The sequence below is a fragment of the Ammospiza nelsoni genome, chromosome 23 (assembly GCF_027579445.1).
Source record: "Ammospiza nelsoni isolate bAmmNel1 chromosome 23, bAmmNel1.pri, whole genome shotgun sequence".
In the NCBI taxonomy this organism is placed as follows: Eukaryota; Metazoa; Chordata; class Aves; order Passeriformes; family Passerellidae; genus Ammospiza; species Ammospiza nelsoni.
In genome coordinates this window covers 7051788-7073492 of record NC_080655.1, presented here as the reverse complement: position 1 = coordinate 7073492, position 21705 = coordinate 7051788, and the positions used below count along the sequence as shown (strand labels likewise).

General features: G+C 47.2%; 1 protein-coding gene across 5 annotated transcripts; it reads left to right on the top strand.

Annotated features, from left to right (window-relative positions):
* Window positions 1-1055: 1055 nt before the first annotated feature.
* Window positions 1056-12899, top strand: LRIF1 (ligand dependent nuclear receptor interacting factor 1). Of its 5 annotated transcripts, none has more exons than XM_059487886.1 (5): window positions 1056-1178; window positions 4871-4941; window positions 7037-8561; window positions 9899-10174; window positions 11446-12899. In XM_059487886.1, the coding sequence occupies exons 3-5, from the start codon at window positions 7050-7052 to the stop codon at window positions 11911-11913; spliced, it is 2256 nt and encodes a 751-aa protein (XP_059343869.1). In that variant the 5' UTR covers window positions 1056-1178; window positions 4871-4941; window positions 7037-7049; the 3' UTR covers window positions 11914-12899. The 5 variants fall into 5 exon arrangements, with proteins under 5 accessions (XP_059343869.1, XP_059343871.1, XP_059343867.1 ...); XM_059487887.1 differs by lacking the exon at window positions 1056-1178 and adding an exon at window positions 1717-4230; XM_059487888.1 differs by lacking the exon at window positions 4871-4941 and having other exon boundaries at window positions 1076-1178.
* Window positions 12900-21705: the final 8806 nt, after the last annotated feature.

Below are 21705 nucleotides of genomic sequence, written 5' to 3'. Positions count from 1 at the left end.
TTCTTCAGGGCACACCCACCTTCTCCTGTATTACCCCAACACCCTGCTGTTACCACAGTCTGGACATTCACAAATCCAGAGAGTTTTGACTCATTCTCTTGCTTGGGGTGGAGGAGGGAAATGGGGGCTCCATTGTTGGTAGAGTCATTGTCCTTGGACATTGTCAAGGAGTGGCTGCTTGTGGCACTCAGTGGCCTTGTCCAGCTGGTGATTCGGCACACGTTGGATTTGGTGGTCTTGGAAATCTGTTTCAGCCTAAGTGATTCTGGATCACAGAATCTCAGAATCATAAATATAATAGAGTGTAATTTAATGTAATATATGATATATAATATAATATAATATAATATAATATAATATAATATAATATAATGTCATAAAATATAATGTAATATTATATGATATAATATGATATGATATAATATGTCATAAAATAGAATATAATGTAATGTAATATAAAGTAATGTAATATAATAAATGTCATACAATATCATATAATATGATATGATGTAATATATTTAATATAATAATATATTTACTTTCAGTAATCTACCGTACAGATTATATAAAATGTAAGAGAATAATGATAAATTTTCATTCTATTTGATTATAAATGTCGTTATTCATGATTTTAATTTAAATTTATTATTTTCCCACGATTTATTATAATTATACAATTATATCATGATAATATTAGATGAGCTATTATTCATGTTATATATGACATAACATATATTACATATAGAGCTCACTGGCAGCACGCAATACTTCTCACGTGTGCATGTATTCTGCCCACTGTGTCTGACAGACACCGGCTGTTGCATACATTATAGCAATATTTGCATATGCAAATTGCCCTGTGGCCGCCCGCCCGCCCGCGCTCAGTGGCGCCGCCCCGTGGCCAGCCTGTGGCTCCGCCCCCCGAGCCGGCCCCGCCCCGCCCGTTTCCGCCCGCGCCGGAAGCACCGCCCCCGCGCTGCCGCTCGCGGCCGCCGGGCGGCGCCACTTCCCGGAAGCGGCGTCCCGGAAGCGGCGGCGGCAGGGGCGGGGCGGGCGGAAGTGACGCGCATGCGGAGCCGCGGCGGGGCCGCCCCGCCATGTCGCGGAGCCCGGGGCGGCGGCCGCAGTTGTGAGTACGGGCGGGCCCGGGCCTCCGCCTCGCAGGGACGCCCCGCCAGGTACGGTCCCGCCGCTCCCCGCCCGCCGCGACCCGTGGGCGGAGACGGGAGGGCGGCGGCCCCGGCGGGACTGGCGGGAGGCGGCGGGGAGCACGTCCTGTTCATTCCTTTCCCCTCCATTCCTTTATTATCCTTCTTTTCCCGTCTCTTTCTTATCCTGGTCCATCCCCTCCTTTTCTTGTCCTTTTCCCTCTTCCGTTCTCCTTTCCTTTTCCCGTTCCCGTTCCAGGCGGAGCGGAGCGGCCGGGGGCAGTTCCAGCTCCTAACGCGTGCGGTGTCGTCTCCGGCTTGACGCCACTTGCGTTTTGGATGTGTTTTGGTTGCGTTTTGCATGTATTTTGGTTGAGTTTTGGTTGTGTTGAGTTTTGGTTGTATTTTGAATGTATTGTCGTTGAGTTTTGTTTGTGTTTTGGATGTATTTTGGTTGAGTTTTGGTTGTGTTGAGTGTTGGTTGTGTTTTGCTGTCGGCGGCTCTCGGTGTTTGTTGTCGCTGCTGCCACATCGCGGTGAGGGCGGGATGTGCTGGAGGTAGCGGGAGAGGGGCAGTGGGGATGGGAGAGGAATTGAACCTTTCACAGTCACAGAATTATTTCCGTTGGAAAAGCTCTTAAAGATCAATGAGTGCAGCCATTCCCCCAGCGCTGCCGCATTCACCGCAAACCCATGTCCCCAAGCACCTCATCCGCTCATCTTTTTAAACATTTCCACGGATGGTGACTCCACCTGTACCTTGAGAAGCCTTTTATGATGCTTGGCCACCCTTTCCTTGAAGAAATTTTCTCCGATATCCACCCTGAGCTTCCCCTGGCACAGCCTGAGGCTGTTCCCTCTCCTCCTGTCCCTGTTCCCTGGAGCACAGCCCAACATCACCCGGCTGTCCCCTCCTGTCAGGAGCTGTGCAGAGCCGCAAGGTGCCCCTGAGCCTCCTTCTCTCCAGGCTGAGCCCCCTCCCAGCTCCCTCAGCTGCTCCTGGGGCTCCAGCCCCTTCCCGGCCCTGTTCTCTCACCTGGGCTCTGTGTGTCGGTTTCCCTGATCCCTCATTAGATCACACCACAAGAGGTGGCCGTGCTGGGCCGGGCCGGGCCGGGCTGGGCTGTCCTGGCTGCAGCTGTGTCCAGGGAGCCTCGGGCTGCCCGGCTCTCTGTGCCTCCGTTCCTGCTGGGGCTCTGCTGCCTTCCCTGGTCTCTCAGGGTTCTCAGGGTGCTCTGTGTGTTTTGGGATGAGCTCTGGGTGGTTTCTGAATCCCGGGGCTGCTGTGGCATCCACGTTGGGTGTTTGTGGTGGTCCCAGATTCTGCCCGTGCTTTTGTGGCGGAGGAGGATTCGGTCGTGGATCAGGAGAGCTGTGGTTGGTAGCAGAGCTCAGGGGCTGTTTCCTGGCAGTTTGCACATCCATGATTGTCTCTACTCCAGGGAATATTACACAGTGGATGAAAAGAGTTCCCAGTAACAATTACTGTCAAACAGAAAGTGTTTTCTCTGCCATTATGGAAAGCTTCTGGTTTAGGATAAAAACTCAGATCATGAGATAGCTTGAACTGAAATTCTGGTCAGGATTCCTCCAAATTCAACATCAATTTCTTGATTTCCTTTAGATGATGATAATAATGATGGTTATTGTATATTATCTAGATTATATGTTACTATGTATTTATTATTATCATTACTATTATTATTTTATTACAGTTTTAAAACAATCCATGGAATGAATGTAACTGTATAAAATAAATGTGTATCAACTACAGTCAATTAATTTTATTTTGTCCCTGGGTGCACATTTCAAATTGACAATAAATACTTACTTTGCTACTTCCTGGATCCAACTGAACCCATTAAAATAAATTCTCTTGGTTCTCTGGAGTGGCCCATAGTCCCCGGTTATTTATTCACATTTGTAGATGAAAATTGTGCCTAAAGGAGCAGTTGGGAGTGAAGGCAGATGGGAAGGTAGCTCATTGTTCCTTCTGAGGACTTTGCAGGAAAATTGAGCCAGTCTCTTGGTCTCTGCTGATGCATTTTTTAGTGGCTCTGTCAGGATTTCTGTGGGAATCATGTGCTGGTGTTTGCACTGGATTTGGTGAATGAATTTGGCAGAAATGAATACTCCTATTTCTTGAAAATATTCCATGGGTGTTTTTGTTAAGGGAAGCATAAAGGCCAGAAGGTGAATGTTTGAATACTCAGTATTTTGTGTTTTGCGCTGCTTACTGAGAGTAATGAACAGAAAGAGAAGTTTGGACAGTAAAACTGGTGTGTCTGGTCAAGAAAACAGGAATTCTGGTGAACTGAAGGAAATGTAGATTATTTTTTAAATTTTTCTGTTTTGAAATAAGAAATAAATATCCCAGTTTCTTTCTGTTCTCTTGGCTTTCCTGCCTTAATGCCACATCCATAGGAAGGTGTCAGTGTTGCCACACACAGACTGTTCACTAAAAGAAATCTCCTTTTTGGATCAAAAAAAATAATCTGGTTGACATATCCCTCTGTGAATGTCACAGAATTTTATTCTATTATTTTTATTGAATTTGATAATTTCTTTGGTGATGTTAAATAAGATTTCTTCCAGTCCTCCACCATTTTTGGGGTCTTCCATGAGCTTATTTCTCTCAAGGTTTGTTTATGGATCTGCCTTAGGCCTTTCTAAAGGCATTCATAATAACACAGTTATTTCTGAGTGTTTGTGTATGAGACTTGAGGAGGTTTATTTTTACAGGGTTGGAAGTGAAGGAGGATGAAGAGGAGAAAGAAAACTCTACTTCAATAACTATGGGAGAAGTCCCCTTGGACAACCTGTCATGATACAGATTTCCTTTTTTTTCTTTTTTTTTTTCTCTTTTTGGTTAGGAAAAGAAATTAACCTGTTCTTTAACCAAATTAATCTGAAACCCTAAAAAGGGAATACTGAGGGAGTTTCTTTCATTCTGCTTAAGACATTTTAAAAGATTCATTAATTCAAGGAAGCAGTAACCTTGAAGACTGAAGCAAAACAATTTCTAACTCTTCATCACTCATAAATGTGTGGAGACAGTGCGACAGTGCTTTATTTTATTCTGGTAACATGAAACTTCCTTGTGGTTGTTTTTTCGTTTCACCTGGGAAAAGCTTTATGATGTGAAATTATTGCAATGAAGCCTTTTCAACTTAAGAGAGCTAAAAAGATTTGCCGTGATTCTTTCCTCTGTTGTTGGAGTAAATATGTGTGAATTCTACTTCTCGTTATCTTGTTGGACTTTTCATTCTCTCCTGCCTATCCTTGAGCTTTTTGTCATTCTCCAAACATGAAAATACCTGATATTTGTTTCAAGTTAAAGAATGCTATTGCCCAGACAATTATGATTTTGGGGCATCTTGCTCTTCTTCATGGAGATAAAAAGCTACAGTTGCGTTCTGTAACCATTAAAAGTAGAATGGTCTGAAATTCAGACAAATGAGATTTTTTTACTGATGCTTTTTCCCCCAGCCTACTTTTAAGGTTCCTGTTTGTAGCAAGTCAAAACCAATTTTTAAGTCCTTTTAGCTGGAGGTGAGTGGTGATTCCAGGTGGAATGAGGTGAGCACTGCAAACTGGCAGAGGAACATATTGATGCAAGTATATCATCCGCTCATCTCTTCCTGTTTTTATTGCTTCCTCTCCCTCTGATCTGTTCCCCCTCCTCTTGCCCAAAAGTTAGAAATGTCCCCTTGCTTTGACAGGTGGAGGAACAAGCCTCTTTGGAGGTTTCTTCTTGGTGCCAGTTTGCAGCCCTAGTTAGTTGAGGGCACAGGTAAGTGCCTGTTTCTCTGTTCAGCACTTCTACGTTTGTGTGATTTGCTGAAAAAATCCTGAATTTGCCTTTACTTCTTATATGTAGAAGCACAGTTGAGGTTGTAGATCATGAGGTTATGGAAGAAGTGTTGAGAAATTCAAAGCACAGAACAGACAAAGTGTTGTGCAGGAGCTGCTGCTGTTCCTCATTTGCATTGTCAGTAGTGCTAGAAGGTTTAAAGTTCTTCAAAAGTCTTTTTTCTCTGCTTTAATTGTGTTCAAACACACAAATATTTCTACTTCCTCTTCATTTAAGTGCAACTGTTTTCTGTCAGATTGTTGCCTGTCAGTGCTAGTCCATCTCAACTCTGATTTCTGATTCCAAACATCCAATGCCATTTTGCTCCTGAGCCCTTCAATGACAGCTTCCATTAGGAACTGTGTGATATATTGCCCATATTTTAATTTTCAGTACCTTAAAAACAAAAGTATGGCAGAATTTCCTGCCCACTGCACTGTTACCTTATGTAAAAATCTCAGTTTTCACACATTGTGACCAGAAATGAGGCATTGTACCAAAATACTAGGTATGGGAGTTAATTCCAAGGTCACAGCAAGGAAAGCTCTGTGCCCCTGATGCCTTTGTGTGTTGGGCAGTCAGTAGTGGGGTGTTTGTGTCAGTCCCCAGGGGAATGGGACCCACAGCAGCAACTGCCCAGCTTTGGGAGTGAAGAGCATTCCTGTGACTTCTCTCTTGATGAGAAAAGGCAAAAAGGCAAAGGTTGGTTGACTTCTGAGCAGGCATAGTGGTGGGAGGCAGGACTGAGCTCTCCCAGACACCGCTCCAAGCTGAGTCAGAAGCCCAAAAAGACAGAAAAATGCTGGTTTCAAAACTGCCTGACAGAAAGCAGAACACAGCACTGATGTCATTGGGATGGGACTGGGAACATTCCCATGTTTGTGTTCCCAAGGCATTTACTGATGTAGGAGGTTGATGGGATGGAGCTGGTGCTCTTGGTGACTCCAGGTGGAGTTGGCAGCTCTGCCTGTTAATCACTCTGGATCTGCTGTCAGGAAACAACTTCCAGTGATTTGGTCTCTTCATTCCAGTGAGGGCGGCTCTGTTTACCCACACATCTCTGCAGTGCTTTGGGCAGTAGATTGTTCTGCTTGGAGTCCAGGAGCTCTTTGCAGAAGAGCTTGCTTTGGGCAAGCTCCACTGGAGCAGAAAAGGTTCTTTGTCTTGCTATGGACTCAGAAAATCTTGGCATTTGGAACTGGCACAACTAACTTGTGTTTTGACAAGATCTGTTGGTCTCTTGGTGAGTTCTTACCTTCACCTGCAAGAAATCTTTGTTTTCTCTTTGAGATGTCCCCAGTGTTTCCATGTGTTCTTCCTTGGATTTGGAGCCTTTTCCTTCCCAGATTTAGACTTCTGTTCTCAGAAATGTTTATAACCCAGTAGTATTTGAGGGTTTTCCATCTCTTTGAGGACAAACTGCCTCTGTGGTCTGTATCTGCCTCAAGAATGGCCAGGCAGGTGCGATGGAGGGACAGGAGCCACCTGTTCCACAAGATAAACACATCCTGCTTCCAAATTTCTTTGTTGTGTCTGAAGTAATTTCTGCTCCCATCTTGCCTTGCAACTACTCTGCCTGTATTTTCCTGAAGTGTTCCTGAAATTCATAGTTCATAGCACTCAGGAAGGATATAAGTAGTAACAGGGAAGTGGGAAAGGGAAGAATATGTCTTCTCTGGGAAATCGGGAGGTAGTGGTTTCATTTTCAAAATGAAAGGCCCCGTGAGGGGAAGCAGAGGTAATGTGAGGTGTTTCCTGGGGTCTTTTAAATTATTTTTAATCTGAAAAAGATGCCATTTCTTGTTACTCTGGGGTGTTGAAGTTGGTCACTATTTTCAGACCGTCTGAGGTGGTCTCAAATGAAAACCCGGGTAGGTCAGTAGGAAGCTCCTGAAGATTAGCTCAGTCATTTTCCAGGAGTTAATATGCTTCAGCCCTGGGTGTAGAGTTCACTGATGCTCATGAATTATAGTACCTATGCTTATTCACTTACACTGCCTTTCATTTTTCTCTCTTTTCCCTTTTCTTTGTTAAGCATTGCAGGCTGTATGTACCGAGTCATTCAGACAACGGGACCTGATGGAAAAAACCTTCTGAAATTGCTTCCCATTTCTAAAACTTCTGGAAGCTTTGTGCCAATAGTTCAGTCTCCAGCCATGCCAAATAATTCTAACACAAATGTTTCTAGCCCAGTCCATCTTACTATTACGACACAGATTGGCAATACTGCTGCACCTTCATCTGTTAAGATACCAATTTTTCAGTCTCCTAATCCTGGAAAGATTATTATTACGAGGACATTAGACAAGCAGGAAAGTGCTAGGGCAGGTTCTGAAAAGGAAAGCTTGGTTCCAAACGCAGCTGCCAATGCCCAGAGCAGCTGTGTGCCCATGGATGGAGTGTCCTTGCAGAATGTGGCCATCACGAGCTCCTCTCACCAGAGCAGCCCAACCTGCACAGTGGTGAACACCAAACCCCTCCCAGTGACTGTTAAGTCTCCAATGCTGCCCTCCGGACACCACCTCCAGATTCCAGCTGATGCAGAAGTGAAATCTGTCCCAGCATCTCTTTTGCCACCTGCAATACAGCAAAAAATCCTGGCAGCTGCAGCCACCAATGTGTCTGGAGGGGCTGACAGTACAAAAGCACCAACAGTGATTTACGTGTCACCCGTAAACACAGTGAAAACCTCCCAAGTCCTGCCCAAGCACTTGCAGAGCTTTTGCCCTCAACCTGCCACGGAAGTTTCAAAGACACTGATAGTGACAGCTTCCCAGAAGGGATCTGGTTCTTCTCCTGAGCCAGTCACATCCAAGGGGCAGCAGTGCCAGCAAACTCCCATGAAATGGATTGTGCAAGAAACTGCCTCGCTCTCAGCAGCTTGTCGTATCCCTGTAAAGTCTTCAAGTAATGTGGCTTCCAAGATCCTGAAAACTTTGTCAGACACGAAGAATATAGAAGTCAACCCTGCAAATATTTTGCCACTCTGTTCTAATGGTCCTGGTGGAAGCCAAAGTAAAATCACATGTTTAAAAGATAATGCTCTGGTCATGTACAATGGGAAAGTCTATTTATTGACCAAAAGAGGCTCTGATGTTCTGTCAGCCCAGGCTGACAAACAAGCATCTCCTTCTTCTGATGCTTTACTTAAAAAGGAGACACCCGAGCAAATTGATTCTACTGAAGTCAATAAAATAACCAGTAAAGTGGTGAATCTGATATTGACAAAAAGCAAAGGAGTGGTGCTGTCTCAGAAAGACCCAAAACCATGTACAGTTTCCAAAAATTCATCACCAATTAGCTTAAGAAATGTCTTAAAATCCACATCTGCAGCTCTGCTGACACCAAGTGCTAATCAGCAGGATCCCACTGTAATCCAGAGACAGATTTTGCCCTCCACCAAGAGCGTTTCTTGCAGTGAAGTGATCCCAGTTCCAGCAGTAGGGATGCAGGAGAGTGTGAGGCAAAATGGCAAAGACATGAGTCATTCCCCAAGAGCAGCAGGGGCTGTGTTACCTCAGGCTAAGCAGGAATGTGCTGTCAGTGAAGACTGGCCAAAGGTAATAAATCATAAACATGCTGCTGAGTGGTTCTGTAGTCCTGGTTTTAGGTGGATAAAATGACTCTTGATGAGTTCACACATTTTTGTAACTAGGTATCCTGGAAATGCTGCTCAAGGATTGGTTCTAGTCAATAAATGGCCTTTTCCCCAATAATTTTGTATTGTGCGAGTGAGAAATGCATAGAAAAGAAAGGGGCAGAGGAAAGATGGCTTTTGATTTCCTCCCAAGATAAATGGTCAGCAATAACTGGACTCCAGGGAGGCCGTTCATGGTTTGAGCTCTTACGTGTTGATGCCACATGCTTACAGCACAACCTTAGGGCTGTAGGGGTGATGTAGGGTAGAGAAGGACAAGTTTGTGTCTTCACAAGAGGAAAATAAGTTGGAAGAGCAGAGTTTGTCCTCCAGGGACAGCTCTGGTGTGGCACTGCCAGCTCCAGGCTCTGACAGCCATGGGCAGGAGCTGTGTTTCCTTCCTCCCCTGCCCTGCTGGGGAGGGTCCACCTCCTTCGCTCCTGGGTCCATGCCAGGCAGAAGGAATTCTTCAGATCCTTAATGGCTGAATTGACATATTCTTTTAAGGTCATAATGTTGAAAATATGTTAAAAATTGTAAGCCTCGATTCCTCAAACTCCCCACACAGGATTGGGGATCATGTTTTTAGTAGCTCCAGAGGCCAGAATGAATTTGTCTTGAAAGAAAAAAAATCCAAAATTTTTTTATGTTGTCCAGGAAGAACAGAAATGTCAGCTGAATGTATTTTTGCAAATTGTAGACATTTAATTGTTGCAACAGACTGTAATACCTAGTTTTTTTATTGTGTGTCAACTGAAAAATGGTTGAAATACCATTTATTTTCTTCAGTGCTGTGTGATGCTGAGTCTCAGCATTTGCTTTAACCTTGGTGAGAAGTAGCTCAGCAAATTTGGTGTTCTTGTCCCTAAATTTGCAAAGCTCTGTATTGCAGAGTAGACACTACTTGCTCTTCCCTCCTCTTTCTTTGGTACTTTGAAAGGGTAGAACAAGTGATTCTTTTGTTGCTTCTTTTATTTCTGTGGGTTTTGGTTGGCCTGGACATTTTTGGGATGTTCCATAACTTAAGGTGTTAAATAACGAGTGTTAGACCTATAATAATTTGCATATAATTTATCAAAATCAGTTTATCTGCGTCAAATGTTACCTGTGTTAAATTTAGCTCTTGGAGAATGACAGAAAAAATAAATGTTCACCTGTCTTTCTAGTACTTACTTTTTGTATATTAATTTATGTTATCTATTTATAGATATATATAGTGAGAGAGTGATTGATGGCTCTCTCACCATTTCTGTATTTCAGATGCAATGTGTAAAGATGGATTCACCGGGAAAGGTTATTCCAATCAATCACCAAGACCGCTCACACTGGAGACAATATTTGGAATTAAGGAAAAAGTTCGGTCTCTTTAAGGAGGAGAGAGTTTATCTTAGGAGAGTACCATCAAGGGCCTTCTGTGAGAATCCAGAAGAAGGGGTTTGTTCCAGTGACAGCTTGGAAAGGAAGAATGAGTCTTGCAGTTCATCCTCATTGGATGTGGAAGTAATGAGTCATCGTCAGGAATGTGTTAAAGAAAAGGTACCTGAGATTTTTCAGTGCTAAACACACTCAGAAAACAGTGTATGTTTAGTCAGTGCAGAGATGGGGGTGTTTGGAGCCTCCCACCTCTGGAATCACCAGGAGAGTCAGGAGTTGTTGGGATCTTTATGAGAATTGTTCCTAGAACTTGTTTGAGATTTCTGTATGACTCAAGCACCCTCTAGGAATTTTTATTCTCAATTTTGGGTTCTGCTGGAGGAAACTTGAGCAACAAATGCTTTTGAGAAGACTGTCTCTACTACTATAGTAATGGTCCTTGTTGGAATAGGGACCTGACCTTGGGATCCTGATTTATATTTAAGCCTCTACAGATGGTTATGTTTGTCTAGCAGTGCAGTGGGTACGGTCAGAGGAATGGGTTTACTTGAAATTAAAAGAAATTGTGGATCTGTCCAATCTTAAGAATTACAAATGTTATTACAAACTTCGTCCTTGTTTGGGTACTTCTGGATGGAAGAACTTCCATGTTAATGCATGGAAAGGATTTTATCCATCTAAGTATTTCTGTTCAGCTACATTTTCTTCTGTATGATTGTACTCAACTCAAAGACTTTCTCAGGTTTACTAATTTTGTGCTAATAATTGAGCAGATCCATGGCTGCTCTTAACATTATCATTAACCCATCCCTTAGAACTGTGCAAGACCAGGTTGGATGGAGCTTGGAGGGCCTGGTCTCGTGGACGGTGTCCTTGCCCATGGCCAGGGGTGGAATGGAATGGGATTTAAGATCTCTTCCCACTCAGGAAGGATTTAAGATCTCTTCCCACTCAGGAAGGATTTAAGATCTCTTCCCACTCAAACCAGGATGTGATTCCACGATTCAAATAATGAAACATCTATGAGGAATTTAGTGTGATAATGAACATTACTCCTCAGATTGAGGTTTTGGAAATGTAGACATGAAGAATTTTTCTACACTAAACTTTCCCATCAAATTAGAAAGTTTTTGTCTTGCAGTACCGTTAACTTAAACAGCCACAGGAGATGATGGATGAGGCCAGGAAAGGCAGACATGCAGCATTGACTAAAGAAGGAATTCAGTGTCTGGAATTGTTAACTGGGAATCTTTGCTAGAAAAACATCAAACACAAAAATATGTTTGTTCCTTTGCTGAAAGAAACTTCTTCCAGGCAGTAATTTTAAAAAGCTTGCAGCAAATAACTTATAATTTGTGCTTAGAGAACTTGGTGTTATAATGTAACTGATACCAACTTTAACAGAAGTGCATTTTGTCTGTTTCTAACTGCAGATCATTGTGGATCTGGAAGAAGATTTGATTAGGAAAAGGAAAACAAAATCCTCACCTTTGTCAGACAGTGGCAAGAGGAGGAGAACTTCAATCAAATCAGCCACAAGTCCCAGTTTAGAACTGATCAGCTCAGGTTCCAGTGCAGGTAACAGGAGTGTTTCACCTGCACCAGCCCCAGCACAGCCAAGCGTTCCCACTGGCTTCAGCGGAGTGTCCCAGGAGAGGGACGTGGAGCAGGACACGTTCCCCCGGTACGGTGACACTACCCACCCAGGGATTTCAGTTTTAGTCACTTCCGAAGAGGATACTTCCATTCTGGAAGGTTCTTTCCGAGATGATGCCTTCCCTATGGCTCCCCCAGACCTGGAGGAGACGATACGGGAGGAGAGAATCAAGCGGCTGAAGCAGACCCTGCGGCAGCAGAATGCGGCATTGGAGGAGCTGCGCCGGGAGAGGCAGCAGAGCTGAGCCCCCTGCCCTGGGGGTCCCAGCCTCGTGCTTCACCTCTGCAGTCACTTCAAAAGGAAATCCCTTGCCTAAATGAGTATTTCTGGTAGATGGAAGAACTAGATGAATTTTAAGTATGTGTGTAGAGAACTGTAGGTTTTTGTTAAATGCCAGAAATAAGAGAGTTGACCATCACATTCTACTTCTAGGATGTGATCCAAGAGCACAGACAAAGGGCATTTTTACCAGCATATTCCCCATATTTTGAATAGAGGGGGTCCTGTATTAGCAAATAAACTTTCCCCTTTTGAATTCCATGGCCTGGCTTTTAGAACCCAAATGAAAATTGCAAACCCTCGTTGTAGATACTTTTTTGTTTGTTTTTCTTATGTGCATGAGAACTTCCATAACTCCTGAGAACTGTTAACTTTCAGAAGAGGTCAACAGTCAGTGGTTATTGGACTTTAAACAGTAACAGTGCAGATATTTGTACCAAACCTCTTGCAGATGTGAAGACAGAGGCAGGAGGAACCCTGTGACAGTTGTTTGGATTCATGGTTTCTCTGTCATTATTGTGAGCCTTTATAAGGCCATGGCCAGCTGTGCAATGTGGAAATTAGTTTGTGGGGTTGTTTTGGAAGAGTGGGATGTATTTTTTTTTAAGAAGAATTCTGTTAATAATAATTTCTTGAAGCTAAAAGACTTTATCCCTGGGTGGTATCTTTAACAATCCTCAATGAGTGTCTTTTAATTTGTTGTTGTTTGAACATGTCTCTTGCCACCTTCAGTTGTGGTACCTTAGTTTGCCTTGTAGGAGGGGATGTGCCCTCAGACTGTCTTTACATCCTAATTTTTGGAGAACTTTGTGTGTATTTCCCCACCATGCTCTGTTGTATGTGTAGGGACACCGTTCCTTGTCTTCTGTTGTCCATGTCTGCTCATTGCAGGTTCCTTCTGCAGTTTTTCCGTTTCCCTTTCACCAAATAATAACTTTTTTTGCTAACAGAGTGTATTATTGCTTTGTTCCTGTCTATTTATATTTATGTTAAACATCACCAATCCTCACAAAGCTCTGCTGCAGATTTGTGTTCATGGAAGGCTTTTTTTTTTGCCGTCTTTACTTTTGTTTTTATTCTTATTTTGTTTAATTTTTATCAAATTCTCATCTGCAGAGTTTTCAATTATTATCCCATGGATGCCCAGTTTATCTATAGGGTTTTGGTGGAGGATGGATGTTTCTTGAAGAGCTTAGTCCTGTATTCCTTATTTATATAAGTTTTCACAGTGGGAAAAATTCCAATGGATTGGAGAGGCAGGAGAGGTTTTTAGAAGGGAAGAAAAATGAAGTTCCTGCTCTGAAGAATCACAGAATCAGAGAAAGGTTTGGTGTGTACGGGTTCTTAAAGCTCATCTCAGTCTCCCCCCTGCCATGGGCAGGAACACGTTCCACTATCCCAGGTTGCTCCAAGCCCCGTCCAGCCTGGCCTTGGACACTCCCAGGAATGGGGAGATCTTAAGCTAGACCAAGGTGATGGCCCAGATGCACAGTGGTGGGTGAAGAAGGAAGGTGAATAATGGAAATAAACTCTGCAGTGATTGCGATTACTTTATAGGAGGGAAGTGTGGTGGAACAAGCAAGTCAGGATGGTAGTGTGGTATCCATGGGCTCACCGTGTATGGAATGGGTGTTTTGGGACAGAATTGACTTTGGCCAACCCCAGACACTCACCTGCTCCACTCGCTCCCTTCCTGCGGGATGTGGGAAGATGGATAAAGGACTTGTGGGTGGAGATAAAGGAGTTTAACAGGTCAAGCAAAAGCCTCTTGCACAAAAAATAAAATCAGGAATTCAGTCACCATGTCTTGTCAGCAGGCAGAAGATCAGCCATTTCTGGGGTCTCCGTGTGCACAGTATTCACTTGGAAGACAAATACTGTGACCAGAAATGTCCTTCCATCCTCCTGCTTTCATAAAGCTTTTATTTGCTGAGCATGGCCTCCTGTGGTATGGAATATCCCTTTGATCAGTCTGGGAATACTGTCCAGTTTCTTGTCCATCCCCAAATTCCCATCCATCCTAAGCCTGCTAGGGGGTGCACAGCAAGAGAAGGAAAAAATCAGGATGTCATGGGAGCTCTCCTCAAAACACGGGTGTGTGATCAGCAGTCTTCTCAAAATCCCAGACATGGCATGATGTGGGGCTACTGCAAAGGACATTGACTCCATCTCACGTGAAAGGATGAAATGGGACTTGGGAAGGAGATGGAGGCAGCCCTGTGTTGTGTCTCTGGTGCTGCAGTCACCTGGTAGGTACTCTTCCAACAGGTTTTGCTCACTGTCCTCTAATAAATGTCTTTCCTTTATTTTCCAATGATCTCAAAAAAAATTAATGAAGCTGAGTTCTCTTATCCTCTCATTTCACTTGAGGATTCCAGCACTGACATTCTACAATTGCACCATCTTTCTCCCAGAACCTCTTTTACCCTAACAAAGTAGTCCATTTGCCTGAGTTTTTTGTAGAGATGATCAAGTACTCAAAATTTGGAGAAGAATCCTCACTGCAAAACTGTGAAGAAATGTGACCAGGATTTGATGGAAGAAGATGAATGATGGAAACACCTGGTGCAGTTCAGAAACCGAGTATGGAAGAGAGAGATCTTCCTTGGAACAGCACCAGTGCAAGTTTGCAGGGATCACTGAGAGCCAAGAGAAGCCTCTTGATGTGCCAGCGGGGAAAGTTGTGCCAAGAGGAGCAAAGGGGCTTCTGACAGCCAAGGACCGTGAGGCTGTTGGAGCTGCTCCTCATCCAGACTCACCATCTGCAGCATGGATTGGGTTTTGCTGCTCTGTTAATCCATGAACTCCTGCGATTTATGAAGAGTCTGGCAAGAACAAGAGTTCTGGAAATGCTGGCTGTCACCCCAGGAGTGAAGGTGACTGGTGGCCATCCCTGAGTGCAGCCCAGCTTGGCAGGAAACTGTTACACACTGGGATTGCTGTGCTAAGTACGTACAAAATCCATGGATTTAGGATAAATTACAACTTCAAGCAAATTCCTGGCAAGAATCTGTGGAAGACCATTTAGGAATTTCAGAGTCCAAAGAGCAGAGGGGGCAGTGAGTGCTGGACAGAACAGATCAGGAAGTGAAGGTGGTGCTGGGCAAGTTGCCAACATCAGCGAGACCTGGTGCCTTGGAGTCTCTGGCCGGAACTGTCCCTGTGCCTGTCTCCTGTACTGGAGACCCACCACAGACCCAGAATTTCTATGTGAGGCACAAACCTTCTGTGGTAGACAGGGACAGGCGTTCGGAAAATCTCACGGTGTCACGGAAAGCAGCAGGATTCCTCTGCCCCTAACACCTAATGATAAGGGATCACCCAAGAATGTAGACCCCCCTAACACTAGTAACTTTCTACTCCTTATTAAACAATTACAGTAAGGTAAGACCCCCTGACGTAGAGAAAAACCTCCCCTATTATAAAACCCGACGAGATGGGGCAATAAAGGCCTTTGGACCGTCCACCACGTTGGTGTCCACGTGTGTTCTTGGCCCAAGTGACCCTGGAGAGTTTGGGTTGCCGTGCCGTTTCCTCAGAACCAGGTGCCTTGCCTTGCATCAAAAGGCAACAACTGGTGCCGAAACTCCAGGAGCCGATCAGCGCCCGGGGAATGGGGATTCGCCTGGAAGGAGGTCGGCGGCTGTGTCTGCAGGTCTGACCACAGTGGGAGGGCGCCTCCGGACCAGCTTCGATCATGGAATCGCTTGCAAAGGTCGTAACAGAAATGCATACACAATGGGGTATACAATGTAAAGTTAGAGATTTAACCCTCGCATTGCCGAGATTGATTAAGCTTGGAGCTATAGAAAGCCCCGTGGATATTTTACACCCGGAGGTGTGGGATAATTGTACGAAAACTCTGGCCGAGGATACCATGTCTTCAGGCTCGGGGAAAGCCCTAAAATCGTGGGGCAGAGTCATCCGGGCTCTGCAGAAAGCTCGACAAGAGCAAGAAACCTGGAAAGCTGCGAGAAGTTGTTTAATAGCCACTCCGCAGCTAAGGGTGGGAGCAGCGACACAGACCACCCCGGAAAGTGATCAGATTGAAGACGGGGATGTGCAGGGGCTAGGCGCGTCCCACCTCCGCCCGAGCCCAAAACCCCTGGAACCCCTGGGAGACCCCCCAACCCCCCCGCAGAGCCCGCCAGATCCCAGCCCCGCCTCGGAGCCTCTCGGCAAAACTGCGGCCCCTCTACCCGTCCCCCCCCCGCCGATTGCCGACCCAGCGCAGGAGGCAGAGCAACGGGCGCAGTGTTTTTGGGGGGGGCTGGCAGAGGACGCGCGGGAAGTGGCGGGACGGTCAGAAACCGCCCAGATTGATAAAATTTCTCTGCCGCCGTATGGGTTCAAAAATGGCGACGAACCGCGTGGCCAGAGAGAAGAGAACAGGGGGAAAAGGGTGGAAATACAGCCAGCCTGCTTAACGTCGCATGCGCGGGCGAGCGGGGAGGGGGTGCGGTCCCCGCGGTGGAGTGTAAGACCAATCAGAGCTCTCTATTCAAATTAAGCCCATATAAGGCAAGGACCTCCCCCAGCAGGGGGCGGGGAGACCCCAGGGGGAGGGAATGGTCCGTCCCCCGCAGGAGGGGGTGGGGTTGGAGCCTGAGAAAAAGGCAGAGCAACCTGGAAATGCTTGATCAGTCGACTTCCGGCTCGGACTCGAATTTAACCTCTGAGTCCGAGAGGGAATCGGGGAGATACGATTCGGATTCTAGCTTTAACAGGGAGAGAGCAACGGCGCGTAAGGTTATTAATCACAGCACTCCCGCGTGGGTGAAGGGGCCATCAGAGAAAGACCGGACCCCGCTTACAGATTGGCGGAAAATAAAGATAGCTTGCGCCGAGTGGGCTCCGTCTGCCAATCTGGTGTTCCCGGTCCATGTGGGGGGGGCAGGCGAAAACCAACGATAGACCTATTTCCCGGTTAATCCAAAGGACATCCAGGCAATTATTAAAGCAATTGCAGACAAGGGAATTAATTCTGCCATGGTTACCACACTTATTGACAGCGTTTTTGGGGGGGATGACATGCTTCCCTTTGACATCAAGCAGACGTGCAGAATGATTTTTGATGGGGCAGGAATGATTGTTTCTAAACAAGACTGGGAGGATCAATGCACAAAGGAGCTAGCCCAGATAATGGGACTTGACCATCCACTGCACGGCTCCAGTATACAGAGATTGATGGGTAGAGACCCCAGTATGATTACCCCCCAGGCCCAGGCTGAGAACTTACAGGCCCATGAGGTTATGACAACCACCCATGCTGCCCGGGAAGCCATCCGTGCTACTGCCAAAGTAGTAGCCAAACCTTCACCATGGTCAACTATAAAACAGAGTGAAAGTGAGAGCTTCACTCTTTTTGTGGACAGGCTTCTGGCAGCATTAGATTCCTCCTCATTACCCTCAGAGGCTAAGGGTCCCGTGCTGGCAGACTGCCTGTGCCAGCAATGCAACTCAGCCACCAAGGACATCTTAAGATCACTGCCACCTGGGTCTAATACAGCAGCCATGATCAGACACGTTGCAAAGGAGGAACATCTAGCTCCCATTCAAGCAGCAGTTCACACTGCAATAACCAGTGTGATGGCGTGCCTTAAGTGTGGCAAGGCAGGCCACTTGGCAGTGAACTGCCCCCAGCCAAGGCGCCTATCAGCAGCTGCTCCACCACGCCAAGGGGGATTTAGGGGACTGTGCTGGGCATGTGGGAAGAAGGGACATTTAGCTAAGGAATGCAGATCCAGGCTTCAGGGAAACGGGAGAGGGAGGGGGCAGCCGGGCCGTGTTCAGCCCCCTCCCATCTGGAATGTGCAGCGGCCCAGCTACAGCAACCCCCAGTGGGGCAGGGGACCCTCATACCCCATGCCCCCACAGGGAGCAGTCAATTTTACATCCCCACCTACAATGCAATGGCAGAATTCCACAACACCACCAGTAATGCTTTCGCACCCCCCACCGCCACAAGCCGCGCCGGTGTCACAGGACCAGCAAGGGACGCCCCAGCGCGGGATCTCTGGGTGGCCCTGGCCATGAGAATAGGGAAGGAGCCCCTGATGGTGTGGGGGACATGCCGCCTTTACGGCAGTCAGGATCCCCGCGTCATAGGGCTCCAGTTTTGGGCGGAAACGGGATCAGACTGCACGATTTTTCCCCAAGTGCATTGGCCCGGACATTGGCAATTCAAAGAAGTCCCCCCAGTGAATGGAGTGGGAGGGCAGTCCCGGGCGTGGAAAAGCACCCAGCTGGTGGCTATAACACTTCACACAAAAAAGGGACCAGAACAGACAGTAGCAATCTACCCCTACATTTTGAAAAATTCTCCACCCCTGTTGGGAAGGGATGTTCTTTCCTTGCTAGGATTCCGGATTACAAATTTATCCTGAGGGCCACTGCCGTACACCCTCCGCTGCCAGTCAAATTGACTTGGAAATCACCCGACCCTGTATGGGTTGAGCAGTGGCCCCTGACAGAGCCTCGAATGGCAGCCTTGCTGGAACTGGTCGACCGTGAACTGCAAAAGGGTCACATAGAACCCTCCGTCAGCCTGTGGAACACCCCTGTATTCGTGATCCCCAAAAGGTCTGGAGAAGGCTATCGCCTCATCCACGACCTGAGAGAAGTGAACAAGACAATCCAACCCATGGGTCCAGTCCAGACACTGCTACCCATGAACTCAGCCATCCCCGCAGGGCAACCATGCGCAGTGCTGGACATCAAGGACTGTTTCTTTTCGATATCCCTGCACCCTGAGGACAGAGAATGGTTTGCCTTTTCTGTGGCATTTCAAAACAGCGAGTGGCCCAACCTCCGCTTCCAATGGAGGGTACTTCCACAAGGTCTTGTTGACAGCCCTGTCATATGCCAAATCACCGTGGACAAAGCACTGATGCCAGTCCGACACTCCTATCCCACCGTGACCATCATTTAATACATGGACGACATCTTAGTCGCTGCACCTTTGGCAAGCCAAGTAGATCACCTGGTGTCCACAATCATGGAAACCCTCCAGGCCAACGGCTTCAAGATCGCGAGTGCAAAGATCAAGAGAGGACCTTGCGTGACTTTCCTGCGAGTGGGGATCACAAGCTCCTACGTGACACCCCCCAAGGCTAAGGTCTGTCGAGACATCAAAACACTCCACGACGTGCGACGCCTGGTGGGATCGCTACAGTGGCTTTGCAACATCATCCTAGTTCCTCCCGAGGTCATGGACCCTTTATATGACCTTCTGAAAGGAAAGAACCCCTGGGATCCCAAGAAGCTGACATCGCAGGCAATGAGCTCCCTCGACTTCATCGAAAGCCAGATGTCCACTGGCACGCTTGCCAGGTGGAACCCAGCCATGCCGCTGGACCTATACGTCCACTTCACACCAAAGGGGGGAGTGGGAGCACTGGCCCAAGGACCTTCTGAAAAGGCCCAACCGATTCAATGGGTGGTTCTTGGAAGACCCGCTCGTGCATTTTCCCCGGGAATCGAATGCATCGCTAACCTCATCATGAAAGGCAGGAGACTCGCCTTGAGACACCTGGGGACAGAGCCGACAAGCATCCACCTCCCTTTCCGCAAGCAACTGACCTCGGAGTCAGCCACAATATCGGAGTACCTAGCCCTTGCTCTCACCGGCTTCGGAGGAGAAATCTCCTACTCCTCCAAGCCACCCTGGACTCAGCTGCTGACCGTAGTCGACATGGACACGCTGCCAAAGGTCATGGATCAACCACAGCCAGGACCAACGGTCTTCACAGACGCTTCCTCCACTACTTCAACCGCAGCAGCAGTGTGGCAGGCAGGAGAGCAATGGCACTGCGTCAAAGCGTGTGACCCCACACTGTCAGTGCAACAGCTGGAGGCAGCAGCAGTCGTCTTGGCTTGCGGACTCTTCCAAGAAGAACACCTCAACATCGTAACGGACTCTATATTTGTGGCAAGACTTTGCCTAGCCATGGCAGGACCAGGAGTGTTGACATCAGCAGCAGCCCTAATGCTGGAAGAAGCACTCTCCTCGCGACAGGGCACCGTGTCGGTCATTCACATCAACAGCCACAACCCAGTCAAAGGTTACTTCCAGATCGGCAACGACAAAGCGGACGCCGCAGCGAAAGGCGTATGAACGTTGCAGGAAGCTCATCAGCTGCATGAGTCGCTCCACATCAGAGCCAAAGCACTGGTGAAGAGATGCGAAATCTCGATGGCGGACGCAAAACATGTGGTAGCCACCTGCCCTCATTGCCAGAAGTCACCCCTATGGACCTGCGGGGTCAACCCGAGAGGTCTCAAGCCCTCAGAAATCTGGCAGTCGGACTTCACTTGGTGTGAACTGCTGAAGCCCGAGCATGGCTTGCAGTGACAGTAGACACTTATAGCGGGACGATCATAGCCACACAGCACCCCAAAACTAACTCCAAGGCCACAATTCAGCACTGGCTGTCAGCCATGGCCTGGCTTGGTATCCCCACACAGATCAAAACGTACAACGGTTCCAATTTCACTTCTAAACCAGTGCAAGAATTCGCTTCAAAATGGGGCATCACATTAGTGCAAGGTATCCCGTATAACAGTACCGGGCAGGCCATAGTCGAGAGAGCAAATCAGACCCTGAAAACCAAGATAGAAGTGTTGGTGAAAGCAGAGGGCTTTGCCAATGCCATTCCCCCAGGAGATCAGGCACATTTACTGGCAACCGCTCTGCTGGCATTGAATCAATTCCCTAGGGGAGATGAAACAAACAGTCCCGTTCAAAAACACTGGGCTGACTGAATGCTAGAGGAGGGCCCGCAGGTTGTAATCAGAAACGAGCTAGGCGAATGGGAATGGGGCTGGAGGCTGATGCTCACGGGGAGGGGGTACGCAGCTGTCAAAAAGGACGGCAAAATCAGGTGGTGTCCACTTAAGTCAATTAAGCCCGACCTCCATAACGAGCAGAATGAGACTGATGAGAGTTGCGAGTTTCTGTTTACAGGACCTGCTCGTGGGACGTCCTCGTGATGCGTACATTCCGGTTCCAGACGAAAGCGACAGACCACCAAGCCACCAGGCAGCACCCGAGAGACCCGCACGGGTGGGACCCAAGCATCAGCGGTGTTTCTGTGTGATTTTGCTGTTGGGGCTTGTTGCCAGAGGGCAAGCCAGCCCAGATCACTACCCCCATCGGCCATTCAGGTGGGTCATGCAACACCTTAGTAGTGACAAAGTGCTCAAAGAAATCACCACTCCAAACACCCCATCCTTCATGCTCCGCATCACCGACCAGTTCCCAGGACAGCCAAGGGTAAACCCCTATTCCCCGCACGCCACACACTTGTACCTATCCTACTGGTGCCCAGCTTCAAACCCTGGGAAAAGCTACTGCAATCACCCAGGGTGGGGACATTTTGGGCACTGGGGCTGCGAAACCATTGTCACAGATGCCAGACCGTCAGGGCCTGGGTGGGATCCACAAGAGCCCGACAAATTCTTACAGTTCACCTGGGCACCCACCGGTTGCAAAACACCCCTCTTCCTCCACGCAAACTTTTATCGAAACCGCCATAAAGTCCCCGAATTTCGGAAATGCACAGACTACAACATGACAGTTTTGCAGCCAGATCACCCTAGCTGGGCCATAGGCAAAACGTGGACAGTAGTCCTTCAAGGGTCAAAAGAGAGGGTGAATGTGCGAATTATCAGGCTCCAACCATCGGCACCCCGAGCGGTCGGACCCAACAAAGTGATTAAAAGCGTGCCGAAAGGGAGAAACGCGACCCACCCCAAA

Excerpts from the sequence above, each read along its gene's own strand:
- LRIF1 (XM_059487884.1), top strand. The coding sequence starts at position 1,098 with ATGTCGCGGAGCCCGGGGCGGCGGCCGCAGTT. Across the intron at positions 8,562-9,898 it reads TCAGTGAAGACTGGCCAAAG|ATGCAATGTGTAAAGATGGA; the intron begins GTAATAAATCAT and ends TCTGTATTTCAG. Across the intron at positions 10,175-11,445 it reads AGGAATGTGTTAAAGAAAAG|ATCATTGTGGATCTGGAAGA; the intron begins GTACCTGAGATT and ends TTCTAACTGCAG.